The following is a 12,197-nucleotide window of genomic DNA, read 5'->3' as shown; positions in this document are numbered from 1 at the left end:
ACTCCAGAGGGTTGTTAACTCGGCCTGCAACATCACAGGCACCAGACTTCACTGCATCGAGGACATCTATATGAGGAGTGTCTTTAAAAAGTAGCCTCTATCCTCAAAGATCCCCATCACCCAGACCATGCCCTCTTCACTCTGCTACCATTTGGAAAAAGGTACAGGAGCCTAAAGATGAGTACTCAATGTCACAAGGACAGCTTCTTCCCCGCTGCCATCAGATTTCTAAATTATCAATGAACCAAAGACACTGCCTTACTTTTTGTGCCCTATTATTTTTATTTTTTCAACAGTAATGTCATAAGATGATTATAATATGAATGTTTGTTTTCTGATGCTGCCGAAAAACACCAAATTTCATGACTTATTCATGACAATAAATTCTGATTCTGATCACTGAAAAAGAAAATGGATTAGTTGATGCTGCATTTGAACCAAAAAGAACTGCAAGGCTGCAATCCTTACAGCAATTACAGAAACATGGCTCCAGGTCTCCAATCCAGACTCAGCGATCCAGCTTGATTATCTCCTTCACAGTAAACAGAGGTTCTGTTCGTTCTGGCAAGACTCAATGTGTGGTGAAGACCTTCTGTTCAGCAGAAATAGAGCACCTGGTGGTGAAATGTAGACCCTTCTACCTGCCCAGTTACCGCAGTTTACATTCCACCTTGGGCAAATGAGGGTGAAGCAATGAAGGAGCTTTATGGTGCCATCTTTGAAGCCCAGGCATCCCACCCTAATGGGGCCATGATTGTAGCTGGTGACTCCAAACCCATCAACCCGAAAACTGTTCTACAACAGATTCAACATCAAGAGAAACTTCACCACCAGACGAAAGAACACAATATCTCCATTGTGTACAAGGCTGCCCTCACCCCCACCTTGGAGACTCAAATCACATATCCAACCTGCTTATCTCAGCAAAATGAACAGTCATTTCAAAGGGGGATCAGGACATGGTCGGAGGGGTGGGGAGTCCTAGCAACACCACAGGACTGATTTGAGATCACGGACTGGAGTGGTTTCAGGGATGCAGCATATACAACAGTCATGTAAACATCAAGGAATACATGAGCTCAGTGACTGGTTAGCTTAGCAAGTGCATCAAGGATGTGACAGAAATCAAATGTTACACAACCAAGGCTAGCCACAAACCATGGTTGACGCAGAGGTCCGTGAACTTCTTCAGAACAGGAGATAAGGCTGAACTTACCCATGCAATTCAGAAGGCAAAGCATGGGAATGCACAAAAGATCCACAGTAAGGTGTGCAACACCAGCGACATAAAGAGCACATGGCAAGGGACCAAAACTCGAACAGATCACAAGACAAGCTTGTAAGTCAAAGACAATGATGCCTCCCATCCGGACAGACTGAACATCTTCTATGCACAGTTCAAAGAGAAGAACAGGCTGATACCAAAGTAAGCTTGGTTTCCCCTTCTTGAACAGGCCCCTTACATGGCAGCAGTCAAAGTAAGGTGAACTCTAGCCAAGATGAACCCTCAAGGCAGCGGAATCAGACAACATACCCAGTCAGGTACTGAATGATTATGCAGACCAACTGACAGAGGTCCTTACAGACATCTTCAACATGTTGTTTCAACAGTCCATTGGCCCCATAGGTTTCAAGACAGCCATCATTACCTCAGTACCAAAGAGGACAACAGTACCAGGCCTCAATGACTACCCCCAAGTGGCAGTGACCTCCACCATTATTAAATGCTTCGAATGTCTGTCATTGAAACGCATCAAAGCACACCTCCCAGAGACATTAGACTTTTTAAAAATTCAGTTACAGATGAAACTGTTCCATTGATGATACTATAACCTTGTCCCTCCTGTCCATCCTATCCCACCTAGAGAAAGGCTGCTGTTCACTAATTTCAGCTCAGTGTTTAATGCAATCATATCCTTGAGGATCATGGAGAAGTTGTCCTCTCTAGGACTCCACACCCCTCACTGTAACTAGATTCTGGACTTCCTTACAGAAAAACCAGACTGTCTAGGTTAGCAGCAGAACATCAAGTACCATCAGACTGTGAACTGGTGCACCCCAGGCTGTGTGCTCAGCCTGTTCCTGTTCACACTACTGACCATGACTGCAATGCCAGATCCATCTCCAACAGTGAAATCAAGTTTGCAGATGACACAAGAGTAGTTGGCCTCATCTGCAACAACGATGAATCTAACTACAGAGAAGAGGTGGAAAATCTCGTAAAATAGTGCGAATAACAACCTGAGTCTCAACGTGGACAAGACGAAGAAGATGATTGTGGACTTCAGGAGGACCGGGGTCAATCATCTCCACTACACATTCATCACTTGGTAGTGGAGAGAGTAGAAGCCCCAAGTTCCTTTAAGTTCACTTTAGAAGTGACCTATCATGGATACACAACATCCCCTCACTTGTCAGGAAGACACAACAGTGACCGCACTTCCTGAGAAGTCTGAGGTGGGCAAGGCTATGGGCCATCCTGTCAACCTTTTACAGGAGCTCTATTAAGAGCGTCCTGGCCAGATGCACCATGGTGTAGTACAGTTGCTGTTGAGCATCAAATCAGAGATCAATCCACAGGACCATAAAAACAAAAGGGAGGGTCTCCCTTTTCCCCATCGACACGATTTACCAGAATCATTGCCAAAAGAAAGCTCATAAAATTAGTGAGGACTCCTACCACCTTGCACAAAGCATCTTGCAGCTACTTCCATCAGGAAAGAGATACAAGAGTATCAGAGCCAAAACATCAGGCTGAGAAATAGCTTCTTCTCATATGCAGTGAGACTGCTAAATGACTGATGAACTGTTCAACCCCTCCGTGACTCTAATATTCATATTTATTTCTTTTAATATTTGAATACACATACTGTGCATATGCTTTGTTTGACTATATGTGTGCTTGCAGTGTTTTGCACCAAGATGCTGTTTTATTGGGTTGTACTTCTACAATCGATTAATAATAAACTTGAACTTGAGTTCAAGGAAATGAGTTAGAACCAAAGTTTAACTACCAGGATTCATTGGAAGGGAGATAGTACATAATGGTTCTTCAAATCGCAACCTGAACCCTAAAGCATGATGGAAAAGGTAGGGAAGAGATCACAGAAAGCAGTTACCATTGCAACATTTGCTATACAATAGACCAAGTTGAGGACCAGGTTGAACCTAGCACAACCAAGTTGACAGATCTAATAATATGCAATTACCATGGACTTTTCCTTCCATATTCACACTCCTTGCTGGGGTCTCTGTCAAAATGCTCAAATCACAAAAAAACAGGAAAGTTCTGAGAGTCAAAGCATTTGCTTCTTAGTTCAGTGTTCCTGTTAATTATGATCAAGTAAAGCCATGCTGCATTGCCTAACTGCATTAGTGTGATTTTGTCACACCATATGGAGAATGGAAGATGAGCAACTGATTGGTTATGCATCAAGAACACTCTTCAAAGAAACAACCATGAGAACAAAAAATGTTTAGCATGTTGGGGTCATCAGTGTGTTGTCTTCTTTGATCTTCATGCATCTCCTCCCCCACTTTTCAAAGAAACAAAAGTTGATCCTCATACAGCTGAAGCAAGTATTCCCTATTTTTAAACTCTTCTTTGCAAATTGTCTTCTTGATTAGTTGTTCCTTTCTTCTAACTTCTGTGTTTTATGCATGGGAGAATTTGGATTCCTCTGTACAGCACTATTCAGTGATTTCTTCTGTTTAAATAACATTCTTCTTTTCTATTTTCTTCCAACCAAAGTGGATAACCTCATGTTCCCTAACATTATACATCAGCTGTTAAACTTTTACCTACTTGCTTAACCAAGCCATGTCCTTTTGCAGACGTCTCCTTCTCACAAGTTTCTTTCCTATCTAGTGTTGTATCATCAGTAAATCTTCCTTCAATGCACTCATTCCTTTCATTTCAATCTTTGAGATAAATTTTAAATAGCCAAGATTCAAGCAATGATCTCAGTGTGATCCCACATGTTACCACTAGCCAACATGAATTTGATTATTTATCCTGATTTCTTTTTCCAATGCTTTATCTATGCTTGTATATTACCTACATTTCTATGAGCTCTTATATTGCACAGTATTCATTATCATGGCATCTTACCAAATGTCTTCCATAACAGCATATAATCAAGCTTTTAAATATTTAATCAGGAAATCTCATGTAATGTTCATTGGCATATTTATTAAAGAATAACAGATGCTTTACTAAGCTTCTCATTATCCAGATTCAGTTACAAAGAATGGCTACCTTGTGAGGTAGCAAGAGAATATTATTATCTGTGAAACAATACTATCCAGCAAACTGTACATTCAGGAGAGCACAAGTATATACATTTTATAAATATAATATAATTGTGTCACTTGAATATACTGTTATGGGCTCAGAGGACCTCAAAACCCAGCAGCAATAGAAATTCACCAAGACAAATGGTTACTTAAACTAAATTTACTTTTAATTTTCATTAAACATAAAAACAGGATCAAACTTTAACTTATTATATTAACTTAACCCCCTTCTAATTCTAAGCACATGTGTACGTAATGTGTGTATAAGTTCAGAAAAGTTATTTGATTCACAATCCAATCTAACTTCTCACTCCTTCAAGTTCACCGGTATCAGGCAATTCTTATACTTTGCACAGAATTTAACAATTATGAATCTTCACCAAGCTTTGGTGCTTCAAAAGTAGATGGTTACCACTCAGGAAGGTTCTTGTTGGTTTTCAGAGAGAGAGATTTGTTGCTCGTTGGACACACACACAAACTGATTCTTTCTGATCAGCCATTTCAGTGTCTTGCTGAAGAAACTTATCCCATCAGGGTTTTCCAGATGATAACCTCTTTCTTTCAGGTCAGCAAAGAGTTCTTTTTCTGTGTCTCTTATCTCAGGTGAAACATTATACAGCCAGCCATCTCCTCTTGTATGGACCACAAGGGCTTTGAACAAACTGAACTCACAACCAGTCTTCAAAATAGGGTTTCAAACAATCTTCCCAAAAGCCACTGCAGAAAACCAGTAGTTTCTCTCTCTCTCTCTGGTCATATTTAGAAAAAAAACCTGTTTGACTCTCTCTGCTTGCAAAACCACATGACCCTCTTAAAACAGCACACTCCACCAAAACAGCTTCCTGACTCCCAAAATCAATTCATAAGAGATATTATCAGTTTCCTGAGATGGGCCCTTCTATTGGTACCTAGTTATGAAAATCTCTAGCACAGGAGTCTATTGTCTTTGTAGACTTGTAAGCAACACCTTATGCATAACACTTACATTTTAAAATGAGATCTGTTTTGGGGTTCATGTCTGTTTGTGACCTAACTAAAATGCCACAATCTATCTTCCAAAAACATATCTATACATAATATAAAATATAACATAATCTGTCACAATACATTGAGTTTAATTTAATATCTCATTACCTAAATTTGATTTCCTAACTTTCAAGTTGTTGTCAGATTTCTCTACTTTCATTACTTGTCTAATATATTTTTATAACAAATCTTTTTTTAATTTTATTTTTCATTTACATCAATAACAAATACAATACTTATCCATAATGATACAGAATAATAAAATGATGCAAAAATAATACATTATTCTATATTTTCTCCTCCCTACCCTTCCCAAAAAAGTAAGGAAAAAGGCCTGTCTGAATTTATCATATACCCTTCACTGATTAATTGAATTTCAAATTTACAAAAATAATCTTAAACCTTAAATTAACGAGGGTGAGTTGGAGCGGGAGCAGATAACACCATCGATAAATTCTTACCAATGAAATCCATGTAAGGTTTCCAAATCTTATAAAATCATAACAAATCTTAAATGAATTCCTCCCTCATTAAAATATCAGTTTGTAAATGCATTGTCTTTGCAGTACAAAGTTTGTCATAACTGATTATCAGGCTAAATTAATTTATCTCTGTCCCAGGATTACAGTACAGTATAGAGTACAGCATTTCTGGGCTTAAGATATCAACTTTCTTTTACATTTTTCACATTGATGCTTCTAAAGTATATCTGAATAAATGTATTGACTAAATGCTGAATTCGCTATATCTTTATATTATGAGCTTACCTTCATTTTTAATATTACTTGAGCCTGAACCAAACCTTTAAGTTAGAATCCTTTCAATTGGCCAACATTCTTTCAATCTGCAATAAATCTGTGCACCACATTCCTGTTAATATTGTCAACTATTTTGGGTGCATGTTTATCAGTACTATAAGGACTTCTAAATTAATTCTACACTAAACAATACCAAAGGCAGAGAACCATCTAATTTCTTACATATCCAAGTGTAATATTTAAGGCACTTCTCATGTTTATGATCTTGGAGGTATTGCTGCTATAAGGCATGTATGCAATATGTGTTGGGATGTTATGGTGAAGTTGTATAAGATATTGGTGAGGCCAACATTTGAGTATTGTGCACAGTTATGGTCACCTAGTTTGACGAAGGATATCAATAATATTGAAAGAGTGCAGAGAAAATTTACAAGGATATTGCTGGGTCTTGAAGACGAGTTAAAGGGAAATGTTAAACAGGTTAGGACATTATTCTTTGGAGTGTGGAGGAATGAGGGAACATTTGACAGAAGTATACAAAATTATTATGGGTATTGATAGAGAAAATGCAAGCAGACATTTTCCACTGAGGTATGGAGAGATAAAAACGAGAGAACATGTTAAGGGTGAAAAGGGAAATGTTTAAAGGGAATACAAGGGGGAAATTGTTCAAACAGAGAGTGGTGGGAGTGTGGAGAACAGACAGCTGAATTGATAAATTCAGGCTTAATTTTGACATTTAAGAAAAAATTAGACAGGTTATATGGATGGGAAAGATATAAGACCAAAGAACATAGGAGCAGAAATAGGTTATTCAGCCCACAGATTCTTCCCTTCCATTCAATAATGAGCTGATTCAGCCTTACCTGATCTAAATCATTGATTTTGGAGGGGGATTTGACTTTAATTGCTGTTTAAATACAGTTTTACATCATTCTTCTTCTAGATCAGGTACTTTTTCTTAATCTGAAGCTGTAATTTGTTATTTTTCAGTCAAATTTTGGTGTTTCAGATGTAAAGCATTTTTTAAGTCCTAACAATAGAAAATACTCCTTTTCAAATGTACATCATTCTTACTCTCAAATTGATTATTTTCTAATCAATAATCCATGATTTATTTGACTAAATCATGACAATACTGTTATGGGCCCAGAGGACTCCAAAACCCAGCAGCAATAGAAATTCACCAAGACAAATGGTTACTTAACCAAAGTTAGTTTTAATTATCTTTAAATATGAAAACAGGATCAAACTTTAACTTATCACTATTAACTTAACCTAATTTAACCCCCTTCTAATTCTATGTGCACGTGCATGTAATGTATATACAAGTTCAGAAATGTTATTTAACTCACAGTCCAATCTCATTTCCCACTCCTCCAAGTTCACCGGTATCAAGCAATTCTTATTCTGTGCCCAGAATTTAACATTTATGAATTTTCACCAGGCTTTGGTGCTTGAAAGATAAATTGTTACCACTCATGAAGGTTCTTGTTGGTTTTCAGAGAGAGATATGTGGTACGCTGGACACACACAAACTGATTCCTTTCGATCAGCCACTTCAGTGTCTTGCTGAAGAAACTTATCCCATCAGGGTTTTCCAGATGATAATCTCTTTCTTTCAGGTCTCCACAGAGTTCTTTTTCTGTTTCCCTTATCTCAGGTGAAACATTATACAGCCAGCCATCTTCCCTTGTATGGACCACAATGGTTTTGAACAGGCTGAACTAGAACTCACAACCCATCTTCAAAATGCTATTTTTCCACAAGCTTGCCAGTCCCATGTTCCAGTCCCAGCTGCTGCTGCGGAACTGTAGAACTGAACTCTCTCTCTCTCTCTCTCTCTCTCTCTCTCTCTCTCTCTCTCTCTCTCTCTCTCTCTCTCTCTCTCTCTCTAAGAAAACCACATGATCCTTTTACAACAACAAACTGCACTTAGACTGCAGCACCAGACACAATCTTCTGAGTTCATTCATCTGTTGCTTTCCAAAACAATAATGTATTACTCCACAGCATGTCCAATTAACACCTACTTGTGAAGTCCTTACAGGCATTCTTCAAAGTTTCTGCAAGGCACTCAGAGACTGGACTGTGGCTTGAGCAGAGCTCTGGCATTTTAAATGAGATCTGTTTTGAAGTGTTTTTATCTGTGTGTGACTTAACTAGAAACCCCACACAATTTATTTCCTTTAAAACACATCTATATACAATACAAAGCATAACATAATCCATCACAATACCAAGGAATAGTTATATCTGATCATGCTTCTGTTATTTTGACTGAATTTTTCTGACATTCCTTTTTCAAAAAGACAATGAAGGTTCAATGCCACTCTACTTGCAGACAAAGAATTTCTATTTTTTTTTCCTCTCTTGGCAGTTCTATTATAGATAACCATTCTTTTCAACCTTCTTGGTTTAGAGTAGGTATCAAAAATTATAGAGACATTTTTATTTGAAATAATTTTGCTTCTTTTGAACAATTGAAAGCTAAATTTAAACTCCCCAATGGACATTTTTTTAGATATTTACAAGCTGGGTATTTTGTTCTGTCTAAACTTTCTGATTTTCCTCAAATCTCAGAAAAAAATATTATTGATATACTCTTTGATTTCCAATTCTCCCAGTGTGGATTAATATCAATTATTTGTAATGTATTAGATTTAACAGCAGCTTCAAGAGCTGGGATTAGTTTGTGAACGTGATTTGAACATATCTTTTTCAGACCAAGATTGGTTTTCCACTCTTAACTTGATTAATTAATCCACATTTTGTGCACGACATTGTATGTTACAATTTAAGATTGCGCACAGACACATATGATCTCATTTTTACTTGGATGTTGATCCACTATGCAATAAGTGTCAAATCTTAGAAGCATCATTGATTCATATGTTTTAGGAATGCCCTAATTTAGAAAAAAATTGGAAGGATATTTTTCAGACTTTATTAAAGATTCTAAAGATCATATTAGAACCATGCCCCCTCATTGCTTTGTTTTGCTTTTGTTGAGAGGAAGAGATACTCTTGACTTCAACCCATGAAAAAATTTTAGTTTTTACCTCCTTTACAGCTAGACAAGCAATTTTAATGAAATGGAAGGATGCTCCCCACCTACCTCATGCCCAGAGGTAAGATCAATTTATGTCCTGTTTAAGCTTGGAGAAAATTAGATATAACATTAAGGATATAAAGCTTAATTTTGACAAACTGTAGGGCCCATTCATAGATTACTATCATAATTAGAAGATTTAAGAAGTCTAGATGCTCTGGAGACTAATTGTCTGGTGTCTAAAGTTTGCTATTCAATCCATATCTTTACAATTTTACAAGTTAACCTTGTTTAGAGGAAGGGGTTAGATTAGTCAGGATTTTTGGTTTTATTTAACTTTTATTTGTTAGATTAATTAGTTAAACATAGTTTTAAATATGGTTGTCATGGATCATATCATTAATTAAGATAGAATGCATCCTTTGTCTAGATAAATCGATAGTTTAATTTTAGTCCTATCTATTTTTTATCCAGAACTATATTGGGATAAATTATGAGAAAAGGATAAACTGTTAATGACCATATTGATAGAATTTGATGTTTTTAAAGAAATGTTAAATAAACAATTATGGATGGGTTTTTGATTTACATTATATGTTTAATTTGTGATATGCATGATATGAACTGTTGTTTGTTATATTAGATGATTTTGTATGTAAGATTTATGTTAAACTCAATAGAAATACTTTTAAAAGACGGAAAAGAAGAGCAAAAGGATATTAAGGGACAAGATTGGTCCCCTTGAAGATCAGAGTGGTCAGCTATGTATGGAGCCAAAAGAGATGGGAGAGGTTTTTTCATCAGTATTCACACAGGAAATTGACACAGAGTCGTGGGAAGTAAGAAAAATAAACAGTGAGGTCATGGAACCTATACAGATTAAGGAGGAGGAGGTGCTTGCTGTCTGTCTTAAAGCAGATAAGTGTAGATAAATCTACAGGGTCTGACAAGATATTCCCTCAGCTCTTAAGGGAGGCCAGTGTAGAAATTGCAGAGGCTCTGGCAGAAATATTTATAATCTCCTTAACCATGGGTGTTGAAGATTGGAGGGTAGCTCACACTGTTCTGCTGTTTAAAAAAGGTTGCAAAAATAACCCTGTAAATTATAGGCTGATGAACCTGACATCAGTAGTAGGTAAATTATTGGAAGGTATTCTTAAAGATTTGGATATACAATTATTTGGATAGCCATGGCTGATTAGGAATAGTCAACATGGCTTAATGTGTGGTAGATCATGTTTAACCAATCCCAGAGCTTTTTGAGGAGGTTACCAGGAAAGTTGATGAAAGAAAGGCTGTGGATATTGACTACATGAACTTTAGTAAAGCCTTTGACAAGATCCCACATGGGAGACTAGTCAGGAAAGTTTAGATACTTAGATTTCATGGTGAGGGTAGTAAACTGGATTTGACAATGGCTGGACAAGGGAAGCCAGAGAGAAGTGGTGGATGATTGCTTCTCAGACTGGAGGCCTGTGACTAGTGGTGTGCTTCAGGGATCAGTCCTGGTACCATTGTTGTTTATCATCTATATCAATGATCTGAATGATAATATGGTAAATTGAATCAACAAATTTGCAGATGACACTAAGATTGGAGACATTGTGGACAGCGAGAAAGATTTTCAAAACTTGCAGAGGGATCGAGACCAATGGGTTGAAAAATGGCAGATGGAATTTAATACAGACAAGTGTGAGGTGTTGCATTTTGGAAGGACAAATCGAAAAGGGACATACATGATGAGTGGTAGGGCACTGAGGAATGTGGTTGAACAGAGGGATCTGGGAATACAGATATATAATTCCCTGAAAGTGGCATCACAGGTGGATAGGGTTGAATAGAGAGATTTTGACCAATTGGTCTTCACAAATCAAAGTATTGGGATGTTATGGTAAAATTTGGAATATTGTGTGCAGTTTAGGTCACCTAATTACAGGAAATATATCAATAAGATAGAAAGAGAGCAGAGAAGATTTACTAGGATGTTGCCCTGCCCAGTCTGCAGGAACTGAGTTACAGGGAAAGGTTAAACAGGTTAGGCCTTTATTTCCTGGATCATAGAAGTGTGAGGGAAGATTTGATAGGGGTATTTAAAATTATGAAGGGATAGACATAGTAAATATAGATAAGCTTTTTCCACTGAGGGAAGGTGAGATACAAACAAAAGAACATGGATTAAGGTTGAAAGGGATAAATTTTAGTGGTAACTTGTTCAAACAGAGAATGGTGAGAATGTGGAACAAGCTGCCAGCTGAAATGGTGAATGCAGGCTCAATTTTAACATTTAAGAAGGATTTGGACAGTTACATGGATGGGAGAGGTATGGAAGGCTATGGGAGAGGTATGGAGGACAGGTCAGTAGAACTCGGCAAAAAAAAGCACGGACTCGAAGGGCCGAAGGGCTTGTTTCTGTGCTGTAATGTTCTATGGTTCTAATTAGCTCCAGAATATATTTTCCTTAATTTTACATCACTTCAAGAAAGACAAATGGATAAGGAAATATTTACAAGAATCTAGTTACTCAATAACACATTATGTCCCGCAAAAGTTGTATAATTATGCTAATTTATGTTATTTGATGTATTTCCAATCATAATGAATATTCACTTATGTTCCTGCAGATTTTGAGGTTCACTCACATTCCAATTTTGTATTCTGTTGGTTCAGCATTTGACTCCACTAGTCTTCAGGCTTCTTACTGCTGGCTGTAGTTCACTTTAAACCTCCATTTTCCTGTTAGGCAGATGCAGAAGAAAATAAAAACAGAAAGTGGAAAGGAATGATAAATGTTTGCATGATGTAGTCTTATCAACACAACAAAACTGCTGCTTGGGAGAAAGGATGGTTCCTGTTTTAAAGATCCTATTTATTGCTATCATGTTGCACAGACACTCTGCTGGGTAAGGCTTTGAATTCTGAAAGTCATTGTTTTGCAGCAAATGGTCTTAATATTTAATTAAAGAGACATGTAAAATTAACATAAAATATAACATTAAATCTTTATGGACTTAACTGACTAGTGTAGCCAGCTTAAATCATATAAAAAATACAGAATGTTGGTGAAT

At 37.1% G+C, this 12,197-nt stretch overlaps 1 protein-coding gene across 1 annotated transcript in view; it reads right to left on the bottom strand.

Annotated features, from left to right (window-relative positions):
- dnajc6 (DnaJ (Hsp40) homolog, subfamily C, member 6) overlaps positions 1 to 11,856 on the bottom strand; it is a 134,490-nt gene extending 122,634 nt beyond the window's left edge. Inside the window, exon 1 of the mRNA XM_069938350.1 lies at positions 11,772 to 11,856. Within this exon, the coding sequence (XP_069794451.1) occupies positions 11,772 to 11,802 (31 nt within the window). The 5' untranslated portion in view covers positions 11,803 to 11,856. The remainder of the gene's footprint in view (positions 1 to 11,771) is intronic.
- Positions 11,857 to 12,197: the final 341 nt, after the last annotated feature.

This window comes from Narcine bancroftii, chromosome 5 (genome assembly GCF_036971445.1).
Source record: "Narcine bancroftii isolate sNarBan1 chromosome 5, sNarBan1.hap1, whole genome shotgun sequence".
In the NCBI taxonomy this organism is placed as follows: Eukaryota; Metazoa; Chordata; class Chondrichthyes; order Torpediniformes; family Narcinidae; genus Narcine; species Narcine bancroftii.
This window is presented reverse-complemented; position numbering and strand designations above follow the sequence as displayed.